The sequence below is a fragment of the Eurypyga helias genome, unplaced genomic scaffold, assembly GCF_000690775.1.
Source record: "Eurypyga helias isolate BGI_N326 unplaced genomic scaffold, ASM69077v1 scaffold5055, whole genome shotgun sequence".
NCBI lineage: Eukaryota > Metazoa > Chordata > Aves > Eurypygiformes > Eurypygidae > Eurypyga > Eurypyga helias.
Window position 1 is genome coordinate 67072 of NW_010251934.1, and position 19849 is coordinate 86920.

Sequence of the window (19849 nt, forward strand, 5' to 3'; positions counted from 1 at the left end):
GCAAGCCCATTGCCATTGCCAACTGGAGTTCCTGCGCTCTAAAATCCCTGAGATTCATGATAATTAGCTATGTCAAAATCTGTAATACTTGAGCCCTGTCTCACACTGATTTAATTCAGAAGTAACCTCAGAGAAAAGCCACACTGAAGTCATCATGCAGTATCTGCTTGGTCTCTGTGGGAGCAAAAGAATAAGTTAAGCTTTTCATTAGAGGAACAAATGTGTAAAAAAAAGTCTGATGCTTCATAGGTGAAGTGAAAATGGCAATGATTTTTCAGGTGAACCTGGTGTTCCGGGTCCTGCTGGTTCCATTGGACAGAAGGGTGAACCAGGTTATGATGGGATTCCAGGTGCAGCTGGTGCAAAGGGTGAACAAGGTACTGTGACTCTCGTGTTTATGGGGTACAAAAATGCACAGAGGCAGGCTACACAACTGTAGCTGGGAGAGGGGTGTGCTGGGTTTGAGGTACTTTGGATGGAACCTTAGAAAATACAGTATGGTGGCTTGCAAACTATTGACTATCATCCATCATTGTAAAGATGATCATTTAGATGAGCAACTGTGCTTAATCCATGTAATCTTGAAAGAATTTCTTTCACAAAACCTAGCAATACTTTAAAGAATTGGCATGTTTGGGAATTAATTTCGGTCTGCAATGTAGCTGTGAAATAATGGAGCAGGCTTGCCTTTTCTTAGAGTAGGGTTTTCAGTCATACAGGACCCGTTGTGCTAGGTACAATACCAATACATAACAAAGACAGTCTGTGTCCTGAAGAACTTTTGCATAAACCATTTATTTAGATTTTATATTTATTCAACAGAGGTTTGTTCCTTGCAGGTTCAATTTAAGTACTGTCCCATCTTCTTATTTTTTGCTGCCTCTATATTACAGGTATTCCCGGTAGAGGACTTCCAGGATTTCCTGGTGCAAAGGGGGATAAAGGTAAAACACTTCTTTCAAGAAGCAGCAAACCTCCCTCCCAAAATATTATAAACATAATTCTGGAATTTAGATATACTTTTTACTTCATTCTTCTACATTCTGTACCTTTTCAGAGCAGGCAGAAACTCTGAGAGGCTCAAATACTAATTTCTGTTACAGTGGCAGCATCTTGGACATGAGTTAGATATGCCCTAAAATAGGTAATTATTCATAGTGTGGAATTTACTGCAAGCTGTGCTGTGGTGAGGTAATATAAATAACTCCTGTATTTGTGTGCTGTGCTTTTGACTCCAATTATTTATGTTTTCCTACTAATTTTGCAAAAATCAAAGCCTAGTGAGGCTCTCTGCACCAGACAGATAAAGACAGTAGTTTGTAGCCAGGATACCACAATAATTTTTTTTGCCTGATGCTGTTGTGCAACCCAGATGCAATTTTATTCATTGCTAAAATAGTTATTCTTTGTGACTCAGTAGAGCATGTCTAAGCTATGCACAGGAGCATGGTGCAGAGGTGCAAAACATAGCAGAGACCTGATGAGATCTTACTGAAAAGTGTTACTACCTGGACTCAGGATTTATTAGCTTGGGTGCAGGCACACAGCTATCACAATTTCAAGACCACGTCTTTGCAAAGTGTGTCACTACACTGTGTTTTGAGAACGACTTGATTGGCTTGAGTCAGTGCTTGTTCAAGGTGTCTGTAATGCACCATGCTCCATTTTATGAAATAAGTATGTCCTAGACACTAAACTACAATAGATGCAGTAGTGAAGAAATATCAAACTGCTGCTGATAAAGGAAGTTGTGTACAGTGAAAGGATTTTCAATTTTAAACATTCAGAAAACAAAAATAGATTCAATTAGTCCATCTGTGAAATTAACGTGACATGGCAGATCTTGAAGAACTTAAACAGCTTGAAATATCAGTGCACTACCTCACTTATTCATTCTGTAAGTACAGGAAACTTGTGTTGGCAATCAAAAGTGATAAACCAGAATTTTAGAGTAACTGTTATTTACCATCTCAGAGTAGTTAACAGTCATTAATTGCTGAGAAAGATTTAATGTTAGAGAACTTATTTTAATAAGCAAATTTTCTAATAATTGCTCAGTAAGGCATGTAGAATGCTAGATTATGACAGCGTTTTTGTCACCTTACCCATCTCTTTCATTTTGTCAGCACAGCTCATATAAGATTATGTGATTTTAGAGTAAATAGATATCCAACTGACATAATTTGTGTTCCAAATGTATTGTAGTTCCAAAAAGAAAAAACAAGTCCAGGATGTAAAGTCCCTGTTCTGTTTAGGCAAAGAGCTTGGAATAGTTTCTTTATACATTTTATTTCTCTTATTATTGTACTTATACCATCTAATCTATATTCTTTTTGCTCTATCATGATTTAAAATTCAACTGAATTGCACACATTAACTATTTGTACGAGCCTGAAAGTAAGTACGAAGTGCCTAAATCTAGATCTTAGTTAAAAATAAAATCCTTTCTTCTCCAGGAGCAAGTCTTTTTGTGCTTAGTCAGGCAAAACATCCATTACTCAGCTATGACAGTAATAATTGTAATGGTGTAAGGGTTTGGGGGGTTTATATTCCTTGTGGAAGGACTGAAAGAGAGATGTTGAATGTTCATCTATTTTTAGAGTGAGTTAAAATAGCCCAGTGATTGGTTTAGCTGAGAAAAGATGTGCCAGTCAAACTACTCTTTTTTCTTATACTTTATGTCATAATGAAGAGAATAATACGGTTTTCCTGAAGTTTTGCATTTTTATACAGATGTGTAAGGCCAGGTCAGTATTTTCTTAAGGAATAAAGCTTACAATGAATAGATAATAAGGCAGAAGGTTTCAGTGACTGTGATCCTTTCTCTAATCATGTTTTGGGGTTGTTTAAAATCTTAGGTGCGAAAGGTGAAGTGGGTTTCCCAGGATCCCCAGGAAGCCCAGGCATCCCAGGCCTGAAAGGAGAACCAGGATATGCTGGTCCACCAGGCCCTAAGGGCAGCCAAGGTCTTCCTGGACTGCCGGGAAGTGCAATTGAGGGCCCTAAAGGAGACAGAGGACCCCAAGGCCAACCTGGCCTTCCAGGTAATCCTTTATGTTTAGTATTCATGTACTGCTGTTAATCAAAGCTTACTTAGTTAGTTAAGGATATAATCAATATTGCATATCTTTCTTTGTCCTCCTCTCACAGCTCCCCTTCGTAGGCAGTTTGGCATTATGTCTGAGAACAGACTGGTTTTACATCCTCAGGCAGTTGGTTTTTGTCCAAAAGCATGTCTGCCGTTGAGAAGTTTGCCTCCCATCTCCATGTTTCCCTCTGGACTTGATTTACTGTTTTGAGGCAGCCATGGCTGTATATTCCTTTGTCCTGGAGTGGCAGTGTGTTTAAAAATGGCCCAGCGTGGCCTTACCTGGGCCGTGGCCCTGTGCCAGAGGTTAAGGCGTCGAGCAGAGCTGCTAGGGCAGACATATTTGTCTCTAGCATGTTGATACCTGAGAACATACCAGCTTTTTATTCTGCATGTATTGAAAACTCGCCACTCTTTTCCATCAGCCTGAGGCTGATAACCAGTGGATGTCCGATCAGATGGGGACTCACGTGGACATCCCTGAAACAGATTCTCCTTATTTTCTTCAAATGTTGTTACGATGATTGCTTTGGTTCTACCCATCTGTAGATTGAGCCACTTCGTCCTCCATCAGGTACTGCTCTGAACACATTTTGCCACTATATTTTACTCTCTTCTTCTGGTCTGTAGGTTTACCAGGTCCAACAGGGCCACCAGGACCCCCAGGTCTGAAAGGGACCAAAGGAGAGCAAGGGGTCAATGGCTGGCCTGGCTCTCCTGGCAGTCCGGGAGTCAAAGGTGATCCGGGTTTCCAGGGACTGCCAGTAAGTTACTTTCAGTACACTCCAGATTTGCTGAAAGCGGGTTCTTGTAATTAATGGATATATTCATCATAGATGTTTTTTGTTCAAAGTAATGATACTTTATTCTCACAGAGCCTTTGGACTCACTGCTGGTGTTGTAAAGTCAGTTTGAAAACGTTTTTATTCTCTCCTTTTAAAGGCTGCCTACCAATATGCCCCAGTGAGCTAATGAACTTATTAGAAATTTATAGATAGCGAGTGGTAACGTACAACACCCAGAATATAATTTACAGTGTATTAACAGTACAGGATGGCCGCAGCCCATCCATAAATCCTGCAAATGCATTAGTAGTTAATTTTAAAGGTTGCATATTTCACGATAAATTGCCTTCTGAAAATACCTGAACTGTTTGGTTTTGTTATGAAACCTTTCAAATAAAGTGCACTTTCAGTACTGTCAGTGATGAAATATAGCTGCTGATTTAGAAATACAAACAGGCAATGCTATTAATACATTGTTGTCATATATTATTCATTTTCCTTGATTTACACCAGTCCCTTTTCTGTATATTAGGGAGAATGAAGTAGAATAAGAGTCACCCAGAATAGTTGGTCTTCTGTACTCTTCTGTCAGAGTGCTGCCTTTTTCCACACTGAAAAATATGCTCTGTATTTTAACTTTTTTAAAAAAACTTTTCATGTCCTCTTTCCTACTAAAAAAATAATAATACTAATAAAATTTATGGAAGAAGAAACAAGAAAGTAGGTAGGTATGACTCAACAATTCCTAGTGTACAAGAGGAAGGAAGACTCAGGAATAAGGTCCTGGTGTGAAAAGCAGGATACTGACAGTGGACTTAAAAGGTCCACATTGTTCTTGTTAATGCAGAGATCTGCTGCATCCTTTTCTGCATCCAGGAGTCACTTCACAGAGATATTAAGGATTTGCTTCAGTGTTCTGACACCAGATCTTGCTACGCCTTTTATCTTTGGGACCATACCAAACCATATCATACCATATTTGAAGGTAGTAAATTTAAAAATAACATTTTGGGATATATTCCCTCTTTTAAGAATTTGCAGTACTTCTGCAGAGAGCTAAATTTCTATACCCTAGGAAATTCTAAAGCTTTTCACAGGTTGCTATTCCAGTCCAAGACTGTTTGTTTATCAAGAATTGGAAATGCCAGGGGATTTTGATGCCATGCCTTCAATCAGAAGGAAATGTTTTACTAGCCTTGAGCCACAATGCGTAGCATTGGGTTGTTGTGTGAAGTGCTCCACTGAGAGTTATTTCAATATTAAACTTCCTCTGGTGATACATACTAAGATGTGTTTCTAATGTCTTCATCCTCCCCAGGGTGACAGGGTCCTGCCCTGATTACAGCTCAATTGCTCATACAGGTCTCCAGGTACATGGTAACCTATATCAGAAAGGAGATTTTGTTATAACATGGGTGACATAGCCTGCCCAAAAATCCTGTCCAAAAAATAGTGAATGCAGAGATCAGACGGTGAAATGCAAATCCCATGTGTTCTTCTGTGCATTTTAACACTGAAATGAGAAAAGAAGCATATTCCTCATTTTCACGAACTGAAATAGGTTTGTTTGGAACAGATCCAAAACAAAACGTTGTTTGCCAAGCTATATCTGATGGAAAAAAAATATGAAACTATATACTGTTGGGGAAAAAGTATTTTGATGGAAAGCTTCCAATAAACTCCTTTTATAAATGATGACGTTTTATAAGTATAACCTTTAAAAAGTTATTTAAAAAATCTCTTTTAATGAGATTGTCTGACTCATGACTGTCTTCTGAGTGAATGTTGGCCCTCTTGTTTTGGGCTACAGAAGTTCACATGTTATGATGGAAAGAGAGGGCCATTTCTTTAAACAATCCTTCCTGCTGTGCCAATGTGACTGAAGGAAACCAGGGAACCTAACTTCGAGGGTAGCATTTCTTTTGTTTAACTTTGGAAGTCTCACTGTTGACACACATTTTGGAGCTAGTGATCTCTTCTCCCTTTGTCGTCAGTGGAAAGAATTAGGTGTTTGTAGGAAGCCATTCTTCTCAATATAAACACCTAACTTACATCACATGAAAAATCATTCCTGTGTGCATCTATTCTATTGCTCTCCAAATATGATGAGATGAATCCTACCATTGGTATTATTTTTCACTGAATACTCAATTCACACCTCCAAACTCTAATTGAAAAAGGGGTTTTCTTTCCTCCACTTGTGTTCCACATTATATTATATAGGGGACTACCACTGCCATGTTGCCTCAGCCAGGGAGAAACTCTAAACTATACTTACACACATTTTGCAGATGAACTGCAACACTCAATTCATACCTCCAAACTCTAATTGATATGGTACTTTGCAAAGGGGTTTTCTTTCCTCCACTTGTGTTCCACATTATATTATATAGGGGACTACCACAGCCATGTTGCCTCAGCCAGGGAGAAACTCTAAACTATACTTACACACATTTTGCAGATGAACTGCAACAGACAAGAGAAGAAAAGGGAATTGACAGTCATTTAAATGACTATTTATGGTGTCTTTTGAAATCTGGACTTGGTTTTCCTTGAAGTGAAGCTACAATGAATTTGTTACCATTAATTTCAGGGAAGCAGTTTATAATAGTGAAGGCAGAAGGAGGAGTTTGCATTGTGTTTGGAGTGTTTAAGTCCTTGAGCAGTTTAGCCCTGTTGAAAAGTAAAAAACTTCAGAGGATTATAAATTGTTGAGCACAATTGATTTCATTCCACATGGGAATGTAGGAGTTTTCAAGTCTGCTGTAGTCTAGAATTACACCATTTATTTATCTAACCAGCAACTGTCTGCTGAGGCTTCACTGAAATTAGTATTTGCTGATATTTGTGTTTACTGATGGTTTTCATCACAATATGTTCTATGGTTGAGAACCATTTTATCAGCTATACTGTTAGTGAAACCTTATTCTGATCTAGTATCTTTGTAAGGCAAAAAGTAGTTTAGTAAGAACAAGGTGTCGTGCTTGTTCCTGTAAGAGAAGCTGCTCATCTAGTCATGGCAAAGAATAACCATTCCTTGAAAATAATGGCTTTTCTCTTATATTCATTTTTTTAATGGGTTTCCAAAAATACACAGCCTATTTGAGAGTCATATCATAGTAGTGTAGGATAATAATACTTCACATTTTCTTTTATACAGGGTGGTCCTGGTTTACCAGGAGATATTGGTCAAAAGGGTGATCTGGGACCACCAGGAGTTCCAGGCATTCCAGGTGAGAATAAAATTTACCATATTCCTAAAAAATATGCAAAGATGTCTCTTTCATATCCTTCCTCTCTCAAGAAAAGAGTCTCAAAGATTGTTAACTCTATGTTACAAACTATTGAAACGGCAAGTTGAAAGCTGCATCAAAAAGCATACAAGAACATCAGGATTTTTCTCAAGTTTTTCTGTCTTTCGCCTATTGTTGTGCTTTGACAGTTTTAAGTGTGCACTTACTTATAAAGGTGGGTGTAAAATCAATTGTTTGGACATTACCAGTCAAGAATCTTGAAGATTTTCTTGAGAATTGGAAAGACAAATGTTACAGGTATATTTGAGGAAACATGGACCAGTATGTCTCCATTGTTGACTATATTGCTTCTGCTGTCACCATCTTCTGCATGAAAACACTGCATGTGTAAAAAATGCAGTTATTAATAGAAAAAGATTTATTATTGTAATTTAGAGAATGATATTATTAATTAAAGTAGGATACATTTATTTTCAGTCATAATTTCTTTGGTGTCTTAGTGCTGTCGCTTGTATCTAGTTCTTGCAAACTGTTGAAAAATACTTCTGCCAATAAAGTCACGGCCCTTACATGATCATGGGGTCCTACATGATAATTCTGCACATATCCTTCTAAGTCAAGAAATTACTTTTTTTTCATGTAAATATTTCCTTTGACTTCAGGTCCAAAAGGATCTCCTGGCTTTCCAGGCCTTAAGGGTGAGCGAGGTGACCAAGGTCTTCCTGGATCTAAAGGTATAATATAAAGAATTTCTTTTTTTCCCAGATGTTGTTAAAACGGTTATTTGTGACTAATCAATGGATATCTCCCTCACCCTTTTATTCAGTGTAAAAAGATAGAGTATGAAAACAGATATCATGGTATTAGCATCTGAATGGTCAGATTTGATTTAAGTATTGGATAGAGAGTGAATGTATTTATCTCCTGATCTGAAAAAATCTACACTCTGGCTAAAAAATCTCTAATCTCTAAAAAAAAAAATCTAAAACTACCCTCTTTCTGTTTAAAATCATTGCCCCTTGTCCTGTCACTCCAGATCCTGGTAAAAAGTGTCTCTCCGTCTTGCTTGTCAGATGTATGTATATACTGAGATGCTGCAATAAGGTCTCTGAGGAGTCTTCTCTTCTCCAGGCTGAACACACCCAATTATCTCAGCCTGTCTTCATAGTAGAGGTGCTCCAGCCCCCAGATTGTTTTCATGGCCCTCCTCTGGTTCCACTCCATCAGTTAGTTGGCGTGACCATCAGGGCTGCAGCCTAAGCCTGGCAGTGAACAGAGCTGTCAGTATCCCAATAAATCATAGAATCATAGAATGGTTTGGGTGGGAAGGGACCTTAAGGCCCATCCAGTTCCAACCCCCCTGCCATGGGCAGGGACACCTTCCACTAGACCAGGTTGCTCAAAGCCTCATCCAGCCTGGCCTTGAACACTTCCAGGGATGGGGCATCCACAGCTTCTCTGGGAAACCTGTTCCAGTGCCTCACCACCCTCTCTGGGAAGAACTTCTTCCTGATATCCAACCTAAACCTCCACACTTTCAGTTTAAACCCATTACCCCTTGTCCTGTCACTGCAGGCCCTTGTAAGAGGTCCCCCCCAGCTTCCTTGCATGCCCCACTCAGGTACTGGAAGGCTGGTGTAAGGTGGAAGGCTGCTGTAACTGGCAGAAGGCGCAGCTCTTCTGAGCAAACTGTGACACAGAGTGCCAGTGCCACCCCCAACAGATGCCACCCCCTGTTTGCGCACCCTGGTTGCTGTGCTTCTGGTCAGAGCTATGTCTGTGGGCCAGCTCTGTCCTATCTGGTGGGAGATGGGCACGTAGGAGGCAGCAATATGGTTTGCAGCAGCAGCAGGTGCAGCTGTTTAGGTGTTACTAGAGGCTTGCCAGAGGCAGAGGCCCAGCCCAGGCTGTTTCCCTTATTGTGCCTTGAACTCCATTGTCTTCTACTCTCAGTCAACTTCGGGTTTGGCTTCTTAACAGGTATGACACTACTCAGTGCAGATATAAAGTCTTGGACACATCGTTATCTTGTAGCTATAGGCTCTGTCTATTCTCTGACTACGTAAGTGGCAATGCAAAGCATCAGTGTGTTCTCACTTTTTTATTGTGTCATTCTAAATACGTGCTGATTTCCTCTGTTAACTTTGGCAGGTTTGCAAGGCCTACCAGGCCCACCAGGTGCTTTTCAGCTTGTTAAAGGGGATCCTGGCTTACCTGGCCCTGTAGGACCAGTTGGTCTGAAAGGATTCCCAGGACTTCCAGGTCCCAAAGGACAGCAAGGTGAGAGTTTTTAACTTGCCAGTAGACATACATTTTAGGTAATGTAAAAATAGACCAATGGTAGGTTAGACACTGGAATATTTTTGGTATAATATTATTCAGCTTTTTATAAGCCACTTAAATTGTGTCAGTGATGAGTAAGAGAGTCCTTTCTGAAGCTAATCCAAAGGCGTCACAGAAACAGATGCCTTCCTAGTGATTTTTTATTGGCTGTCACTCTGCAGTCATCACATCAGTATCTGAGACCAGCAATAAGCAGAATGACTAGCAACACACTGCTCATCCTTTCCAGGGAATGTATTTGTTAGCGTATCTCCTGTCTTTGGTGTTGAATCCAAACTTAATTACTGTGTGTCTCTGGGAGAAGAGAAGCATGAGGAAAAATGCCTTGATCTTGGAGTAGAAGGTGCTTCCTAAGGAAGCTTGTCCCATAGTCCTGGATTTTGTCTCTTAGTCCAGACGTTGCAATTTTTATAAAAAAAACAGGTGAACTGCATAAGTTGAACGCATTAGGGAATAAGAGAATGGAGCAAAGGGTAAGACAAATGAAATGCTGGCACAAGGACACATGTCCTTCAGAATGACAGGACATGGAGAGTGGGAGCTCAGAGTTATTCTTAAGCTGTTAAGATTCTAAGAGAAAACTTTGTTCCCGATTGTTTTATGAGAAGATGGTGGGGAATTACAGTGGAATACAATGAGTATCTTCATTCTATTTTATATAATAAATATGGAAGTTTGCTCTTGAAGATGGGGTAACAACTCTGCAGCTGCTGTCCATTAGGAAGTAGCTATGAAATAATCTCACAGAACACAGAGTGGGCTTGCTTGTATGAGATGTGTCACTGTTCTCTAGTTGTCAGTTCAGTACATGAACAAGGTATTCCTTTTCGAGTGATGAGGAAAAGGACAGCTGTGACTGTCTAAAGCTTCTGATGTGCCACAGAAATGTTGGTGTGGTGCTGATGGTGTTAACTTCTTTTTCCTGAAGTCAGAGCTACTGAGTTTATGTAAGACTCAAAGCATCTCTAGAAATCAGTAAAGAGAAGACATAATACATGTTTGAAAACCTGTGTGGGAAGAAGCTAAGAGAATACTTAAGAGAATTTTCCCACTGCTCATGACCCTACTTTTTTATGGCTTATTTTTGATTGACTCATGATAAGCGGGGAGGAAAGAGATTGATGCCCTTCCTTTTCATATTCCAGGCAAATGCTAGCTATTTTAGAAGCACACTCTGCTTACTTCTCTGTTCTTCTCTACTATAATCACTTCACCTGCAGTAACCCACCTATGTGCTCTAGATACTGAAATACACGCACTGAATCTGCATGAGTTCGGGTTATGATGAGGTGTGCCTGTGCCATACTGTATTAAAAGCCAAAAAGTCAGAACTAACATGAAGTAATAGCCAGTAATAACTATTCCTTGTTTTTCAACAGGGGTGACAGGACCTTCAGGTGTACCTGGACCACCTGGTAGTCCAGGGTTTGATGGTAAACCTGGGCAAAAAGGAGAAGTTGGTCCTTACGGTCCCCCAGGTAAGTTCTTCAAAGACTTGCTTTCTTCAGGGAAAAATAACATAGTAGAGCCGGTGTGAATGTATCTAATTTCACTTCTTTAGTTATGTAGGCAGAGTACTGCTGTCTATAGAGATAAAAGGAGACTCTCTGTATTGTAGGACCCAGAGGATTCCCTGGTCCACCTGGCCCTGAAGGTTTGCCTGGGGCTATGGGTCCACCAGGTTCACCATCTGTTGCTCACGGCTTCCTGGTTACCAGACACAGTCAAACCACCGAAGAACCAACGTGTCCATTTGGAACAAGGCTGATTTACCATGGCTACTCCTTGCTTTATGTACAAGGCAATGAAAGAGCACATGGCCAAGATCTGGGTAGGTACAGAGCAAATGAGAATTCAATCAGAATTCATTACAATCCAAATGTTTCTTTCATTTGTTGAGCTGTGTTGAACAAACCTGTGTAATTATTCTTGGCTAGCTGATGCTTTATTATGCCTTCTGGGTTGGTACAAGTAATGGTTTGGTGTATAGAGAAAATAGTGTCAGTTTATATAAGAAGGTCTTTACCAAAGCCTTCAACATGGTTATCCGTAGTATCTCTGTAGTCAAATTAATGAGATAAGAGCTGGCTAAGTAGGTGATAAGGTGAGTGGAAAATTGGTGGGTCCATTAGGCTCAGAGGGATGTGATCAGATCTACTCAAGAATTAGTACTGGGCAAATACTGTTTAATGAATTTGTTAATGACTTAGGTGGTGGGATATAGTGCACCCTCAGCCAGTTCGTGGGTAATGACAGACTGGGAGAAACGGTTGATTCCCTAGTGGACACAGCTTCCATTCAGAGGGATCTGGCCAAGCTGGAGAAAAGGACCTCAAGAAGTTCAGTAAAGGCAAATGCAAAGGGATGCACTTTGAAGGGAATAACCCTGTGCAACAGAAGAGACTGGGGACTGACTGCTATTTCCAGTAGCAGCAGTACGGAGCGCTAGAAAGCTGCTTTGCAGAAAAGGACCTGGGAGTCCTCGTGGGCAGTACCAAACACGTGCAGTGTGCCCTTGCGACAGCTACCCCATTCCCCACTGCCCAATTTACTGGGCTCTGTTGGCTAAAGTGCAGCCAGCAGAGGAGGGGAGGTGATTCTTCCCCTCTGTTTGGCAGTTGTGAGACCACATCTGGTGTGTTGTCCCCGGACCTGGGCCTCCCAGAGCAAGGAGGGTGTTGATATGCCACGGTGAATAGAACAGCTGGCTACTAGAGATGGCTGGTGAGGTCTGGACGGTCTGATGGAACTGGATTTGCTCAGCCTTAACAGAAATTAAGGAGGAGGCCTTTATTGCTGTCTACAGCGGTCTGCAGGGAGGGTAGATAAGATGGAGCCAACCTCTTCTCAGAGACCTCAGCAAGAGAAGAAGCAATTGACACAAGTATGAGGTATATTCCAGTGAAACATAAAAAAAAGCTTCTTTACCATGCTGATGCTCAAACACTGGAACTTACAGACGTTGTCGAATCTCTTTGGAGATTGCCGAAACTCAGCTGGCTATGGACCCAAGCAAATTGATCTGACTGCCAGAGAGTTTAGGATAGATGAACTCTAGAGGTCTATTCCAACCTAAATTATTCCATAATGCCACAGGCAGGACTGGGCTACTCCTTTCCTTGCCCTGTTCTCTCTTTACGGAGCTAAGAAAGTCACTTCCTCCAAGAAAACCGGGCCCTCCAGAAGAAGTGTAGTCTGGTTTTTAGCTACTCCTGGAAATATTTGTTTGGCAGTTGGCAACGGTTTAACAAAACTGGGTTAACAAGTAACCTTTCGCTTAACATTTCAGGCACGGCAGGAAGCTGTCTTCGTAAATTTAGTACCATGCCTTTCTTATTCTGCAATATCAACAACGTATGTAACTTTGCATCAAGGAATGACTATTCCTACTGGCTGTCCACTCCTGAACCCATGCCAATGAGTATGGCTCCGATCACTGGTGATAATATCAGACCCTTCATCAGCAGGTACGGTTTCAGTTCTGCTGTGTTTGTAAAATGAAGAAGCCTATGAAAAGTGCCTGATTTTTTTTTTATTTTTTTTTTTTGGGAAAGGCTTTTAATCTGTGTATTTTTATTCCTGCCTTTAAATTTAAGGTTTTCAGTTCCTTTGATGAAATGATTCAAAGTGTGCATGTTTTCAGTCTCGACTTTGATCAAAAATAAATCCATCTGGGGGGAAACCCAAACAAATATAGTAGTCTATTTTGAGTCTAATTGAAATGAAAAGATTTACTTTGAAATGATGTTTTGCAAAAGCTGTGATGAAATTTGAAGGATAAAAAGTTTTGAGATTATTCACAATTCTTGCCCAAAACAGTTTTTGGGGTTTTTTTGACTAGCCATAACTAGAAGCTTTTTAGGGCTCAGTTGCCTTTTGTTTTAAAATGGTAGCATTGTTTATCTTACATTAGACTGCCAGGCTTCTTCCACTGTTTTGGACTTACTGCTTGAATGCAGTCATTATTGTCTGAATTAAAGGAAACAGTTGCAAAATCAATTACCTATTTTTTAATAATTCCAGATTATGTGTGGCACTTAGACATAACTGTTCTGCATCAGTCCAACTTACTGAACTTTTGGTCTGTATTAAATTTTAAGGCCACTAGCAAAAAGCTGTCCTGGCATAATATGTGCGGTGCTGAAGGCAGAGGTGTGAGCAAGAGTGTGGTGAACTGTACCACAGTGTCCTTCGATAAGAATTGGGCACGAGAACCTCCAACTTACAGCCTAAATGATAAGCGTTAGATACAGGCATTCCCGTGATTCCTATAATTGCTTCTAGTCTGTATCAGCTCTTGTTGATCCCTCTTTCTGCCGTACAAAGTGAATGGGAGTGGAGATTGCTGTTACCATTTTCTCGGGTATGTATATACCATCCAAGAAAAAGGACATTTCAAATCATCAGCGGGTTGTAGTCTTGACATCTCGGTACCTTCAAAAAGCTATCTGGCTCTACCGCAAAACATCTGATCTTTATTTTGCGTAATATTCTTGTTTTAATGCCATAAGAGTTGGTGTGCCTTGAGAATGAGTGGGCAGATGGAGGGCAAGATTCTCAAGGGAGACTATAGCTTTTGTTGGTCTTACTTTTTTGGTTGTTCACTGGATGTGAATGGAAGGGGCTTGACTTTCAGAAAAATTCAAATGACCGACCTGAAATTCATGTTCCTTTTATGCCATCCCTGAACAAGCCCCCAAAATAACCTTTAACCCTCACTTTTGAAACTCTTTCTCAAGGAGGTACCCACCAACATTTTGCCTTATTTTATGAACATAGAGTAGCTTTTGCACCATAAAAAAATATATGTGTGTATATGTATGTATATGTGTGCATCGGTGTGTATATGGGTTTTTCTCCTTTTAGCCACAGCAGGGAGTGAGATAATTGTAATACACTTTTTTTTTTTAAACCAGCAAGGAACCTGAGAAGACTATTCTTTCAAGTTATTTTATTAGTTGAGGCTTTTAAACCAACAGTTTTCCCTGTGCAAAAGTTGAAAAGGTGCAGAAGTGTCACTTGCTGCCTTGGGTCATGGGATTTCTTTTCATGTAAGGCCTTCCACTGAAATACCAGGAATCTCTTGAAGCAAAGCAGAGCTCCAAGAATAGAGGCAGCTTTACATTCTTCTTTTAACTTACTATTTCATTGATGTGTTTCTTAAAATAACTGTCTTGCTTCTGCACTCAAGATGAAGGCAGTAGGTATGAAAGCAGTCTTCACAAGTCAGAAATAGAAGGCTTTCATTCTGAATTCCTTTGGTTCTGTGCGTTTTCCAGAATCCAAATCAATCCATTTTGCACTTGATTCTTTTCACTGCTCTGATAATCGGAATCAGACTGTTTAGTTCTGAGTATCTCTTTTGAATAATTTCCATCATTGCTAACTGCAGTAGCCAATTTAGGAGTTGTACAAGAAAAAATAGATTATATCTACCAAATTCCTAATTACCGGCTCCCATATTAAGATTTCCAACCCAAATCATATTTTTTATGGTTCTCCTGGAAGGAGAGGATTGTATTGGTCATTGGGTTATCCAGTTGTGACACACAATGTGTTTCCCTAAAGTAAAAGAAGTGGTGCTGCGTGGCTTTCTGAAAAGTTGCTTTCAAGTTTATTGTTCAAGTTACTTCACTAGAAATTTCTTACTGGAGATAAAGAAATACCACAAATGTAAATAAAAGCCACTTTCAAGGAAAATGCATGGGGAAGAGTCTGCATTAGATTAGATTAGCAGTAATTACCTTTGTAAGACATTTCCCAGAGAGACAGCTTTTTCTCTGGAAGTCACTCCGGGCTATGTTTAGGATGATGAGTTGATGTTACTTGTCTCTGATCAAAGTAGGCCACTTTTAAGCGATACTTGCTGAGTTACAGTGTTTGGCTATTTGCCTCTCATGTTCGTTATATGCAGCACTTTTAGAAACTACAGTACAAATGGGACTAGAAAAAGACAAATACATTTAAATATTCAGGTAAGAGTTTTCTTGTTCTTTGCTCATAGGGAGACTAATTAGGAATAAGACTTAATAGTTAACCTGCGCCTAAGTAAATGAGAAAAAAACCCCAACCTAGTTTGTTTTTCTAAATGAAACTTTTTAAAATTTTCCTTTGTTTTTGAAGGTGACAAGATTTTCTAATTCAAGATTCCTTAAAGTAACTTCTGAAAAAAAGAAGTATTAATCCTCAAGTGCATGTAGCTCATTTCATGTCTCGGTCTTTCTAGATGCTCGGTGTGTGAAGCCCCTGCGATGGTAATAGCTGTTCACAGTCAAACAATTCAAATACCACCGTGTCCTGAAGGCTGGAGTTCACTTTGGATTGGCTACTCTTTTGTCATGGTAAGTGCACTGGGGCATACTGGAGCTGAGAAAAGCATTTGTTTCAGGCGTTTGATCTACGCTCCTGCTCTGGGAAAGTTAATATGTCACTATGTCACTACACCTTTTAGGAGGGCAGTAGGCCTCTACCCTTTAAAAAGATTCTGGCTAATTACCAAATGTGAATAAAGCAATAATGATTAGTTGTTCACTTCTGGGGAAGTGCACGCAGTTTGCTCTCTTGTTTGCAGCTCCAGCACAGGATCCAAGTGCTGAATATAAGCATAATTTTCCATTGTCCTTCTATGTTGCAGTAGCATCCTAGAGTCATATCATGAGTGCTCCTCTTCCCTTTTTTTGGTGGTTTTCAAATGGCATTTCTGACCTTTTATCCAGTTTCTTCAGCTGTGTCTGTACTAGTAAAATAAATAGGGCCAAGGAATGGCCTGGAAGAGCCACTCTGTAGTCCTCCCTAGTGGTTATTTGTTGGCATGCTTCCTGTCATGCTCACAGCCTATATCAACAGCCACTCTCCCACGCAAGGTCTGGGCATGGTCTGAAAAACAGCATGGATCCAGAGATGTTAGGACTCAGCAGTGGGAGAGAGGCCAATGTGATGTGGGGCAGGAATTGGGTTAAGCTGTTAAGATATAAACCACAGCAGGCTGTGCGCCTTCAGGGCCTGGCCTGTTGCTGCCATACAGATAGCTTGGGTCTTGCTGCCAGTCCTGAAGGATTTCTGTGCACACAGCTGCCTTGAAGTTGTTATTGCTGGTGTCTTGTGCTGCCATCAATTGAGAGAACCCAGTTCCACCTCTGAGCCCTTCAGCTCCACCTTCTTGCGCCTCCTTGAGCTGAGGGACAAAACAGCAAACGGACACAAAAGAGGACAAGGAGAGGCATGCGAAGAAATATTTGTGCAAGAGATAACAGGTCTTGTAGTGGAAGAGGTGAAGAGTCCCTGTCTGACTGATGCCTTTGCATTTTTCTAGCACACCAGTGCTGGTGCAGAGGGCTCTGGCCAGGCCCTGGCGTCTCCTGGTTCCTGCCTAGAGGAATTTCGCAGCGCTCCCTTCATTGAATGCCATGGCCGGGGCACCTGCAATTATTATGCAAATGCTTACAGCTTCTGGCTTGCCACTATAGAGAGGAATGAGATGTTCAAGTAAGTTCATGATTTATTTATCAGTATTTGAGTCTCAGTCAAACCTTGTCTCTGCATAAGAGGAGTATTGTTTGAATATAATACATGGTTCAAGTATTGGCTGTGCCCCAACCTGGTTAGTCTATGCGGTTAATGATTTTCGTAACAAAAAGAAAAAATTTATAATAGCTTTGGAGGGAATTAATGAATGTATCTTCTGTTGGTGTTTACAATGTGTCATTCGTACCTGGTGTTTTGCTTTCCAGAATAATCTAGCGGTGTTTGCATTTCCGTTGTGTTTGATTATATTCACTGAGTCGTAACTGGGATAGGCTGACATGCTGATTGAAATTAAATTAGAGTATAACATTCCCCCAAGTGGAGCTTAACACATAATAGCACCACTTGAAATTAGTGCAGGTCTTGAACTAAGTGAGCTGAACAATTATTTACCTTTCTCTAATGCTGGAGGAAGTCTGTCTGAATAAAATAAAGTTGAAGGCAAAGGCCTTAGGCGTTTCTTCAGTCCCACTCATGTTCTAATTTCAGGAATTAAGTGGTAGTAGGCTTTGTTCTGGTCTCCTGCACCTAAGGCTGAGAGAGTTGGGCTTGTTCAGCCTGGAGAAGAGAAGGCTCCGGGGAGACCTTATAGCACCTTCCAGTACCTGAAGGGGCTACAAGGAAGCTGGGGGGGACTTTTTATAGGGACCTGTAGTGACAGGACAAGGGGTAACGGGTTTAAATTGAAAGTGGGGAGGTTTAGATTGGATATCAGGAAGAAGTTCTTCATGGAGAGGGTGGTGAGGCATTGGCACAGGTTGCCCAGAGAAGCTGTGGATGCCCTATCCCTGGAATTGTTCAAGGCCAGGCTGGGCGAGACTTTGATTTTAGCAACCTGGTCTAGTGGAAGGTGTCCCTGCCCATGGCAGGGGGTTGGAACTAGGTGGTCTTTAAGGTCCCTTCCACCCAAACCGTTCTGTGATTCTATAAGTATTTTTCAACACAGTCTAATGTGTTCCATATGTATTTTAGTAATATGTTAGCACATAGACCACTTCCCAGTCTGCACAGCTTACCTGATATGCAGATACTCCTCTGGAATACAGGCAAGCGTCCTGTTCCACTGCAGTCCAGGCTGCCGCTCCTGGTACCCTTCATCTGCTACCCTTCATCCCTTCATGTTTTCTCGATCTGCGGATACTCCTCAGCCAGTCTCCATCAAAAGGAAGCAAGTTGTTTAGCCAGTTTTGACTGTTTTTCTATGAGATAGTTGTCAACTGAGTAGGTAGAAAAAGTGAGCACCAGGACTGATTATCACTGGGGCTCTGATAAAAGCTACTGCTGCAAGAGCCCATTTGCCAACACTGGGGTAAGCAGTGGCTCCCTAAGAAAGAGGAAACCTGGTCAGAGGAAAATCTAGAGGAGTCAGCGCTACCATGTTTTGTATTCATTTAGTCCTACCCAGAGACCTGTCAACTTCATACCCTTTTCTGACTTGTATCTCAAATTAATAAAATAATCACAGATCAGGGGACCTGTCCCACTCTCATGTTTCACAAATACTCTTCGGTTTCCTGTAAATTCAGTCCTTTTTAAAGGAAAGTGTTAGGTGTAAGCACACTTTTGTCTGAAAATGCTTTCTTTCCAGTTTCTAGGAGTATCTCATTATGATGGGTTAGAGACTAAAGATTTTGGTTTGTCTTTCTATACAACACCACAGAATTTCAATTGCTGGCTTTTCATTTTTCTGTAAAGTCACAAGACTCAGCAGAAACTCATCAACAGTCTAATGCCTTCGGTTTCTTTGCCTAATATTTTTTTTCACTACCCAAGTTCCAGCGTGTTTTCAATTGCTGATTAAGGTAGTGCCTTCTGGCTAAGAAAAAATTCAGCCTTGTGACAGAACTGAATTCTGAAGTGACCGGAAGTGAGCGAGGCTTAAAACTAATGTTGTAATAGTTTGTGAATATGCGTTGGAACTTAGGGACACCGTCTTGATTCAGCACAGCTTAAAGAGGCACTTGGCTGCCTGCAAAATTTGTGTTGTCGATGATAAACCTGAAAACTGACTGTTTGTGGCAGCAGTCGTTAATAGGTCTTTTCATTTATTTATTTTTAATAGGAAACCGACTCCCTCAACTTTGAAAGCAGGGGATCTGCGCTCCAACGTTAGCCGTTGTCAAGTCTGTATGAGGAAAACATAATGACTTTTGAATTTCGACTAATTTCACACAATATGGTGCTATTCGTTTAACAGCAATGAAGCCTAGACGTATATCATATGTACCTCATTGTTGTCCAATATGAAAACAGTAAAGTGCCTTTTAGGAACTTGCATAACTAACACACACTGCTTTACTGGCCCTGTCCTTATTGAAGAAGAAAAGAGACAACAAAGATAAGCTTCAAATGTTGACATGCCAAATGGCACTTTTGATCAAAATATCTGTATTTTTTATATAAATGCAATGCACTGATAGAATAAAAAGTCAGCATTTATCCAGAAAAAATGCAAAGGTGCTAGGAGGTATGCAGTTCTGCCTTATACTGTTTGACCCCCCTTTCTCATTCTTGTATTATATATTTAGATTCATTTTTCTTCCCCAGATAAGTTTGTTGTTACCGTTATCTAGGTGTCTCAAAATCCCAGACTCTTGGGTATGTACTTATTGTTCCTGTACAAAGCGATACTAATGTAAAAAAGGAGTTTTGGGATTACAGACTGTGGTTAAGCAACGTGTAACCATCTTTTCACAACATAGAGTGCCATCCTGCAAACCTTTGCTTCTGTTTGTAGTCTTTAGTGCTGTTGGTTTTAATGGGACTACATCTGGAAGAGATTGCCAAATTGGTTTCCCAAATGGGCAAGTAAGTGTTTCTGCTACGTTGGTACTATGCAGCTTCCTTATGCAGTA

At 40.5% G+C, this 19849-nt stretch overlaps 1 protein-coding gene across 1 annotated transcript in view; it reads left to right on the forward strand.

Moving 5' to 3' along the window:
• The window catches only part of COL4A1 (collagen, type IV, alpha 1), a gene marked incomplete at its 5' end in the record, with an annotated part of 50933 nt that extends 31296 nt beyond the window's left edge, over positions 1-19637 (forward strand). Inside the window, 13 exon segments of the mRNA XM_010152169.1 lie at positions 279-377; positions 894-944; positions 2859-3044; positions 3719-3852; positions 7034-7106; positions 7790-7861; positions 9279-9407; positions 10850-10948; positions 11089-11301; positions 12760-12937; positions 15697-15811; positions 16783-16955; positions 19057-19637. Of these exon segments, the coding sequence (XP_010150471.1) occupies positions 279-377; positions 894-944; positions 2859-3044; positions 3719-3852; positions 7034-7106; positions 7790-7861; positions 9279-9407; positions 10850-10948; positions 11089-11301; positions 12760-12937; positions 15697-15811; positions 16783-16955; positions 19057-19138 (1604 nt within the window).
• Between the last annotated feature and the right edge of the window lie 212 nt (positions 19638-19849).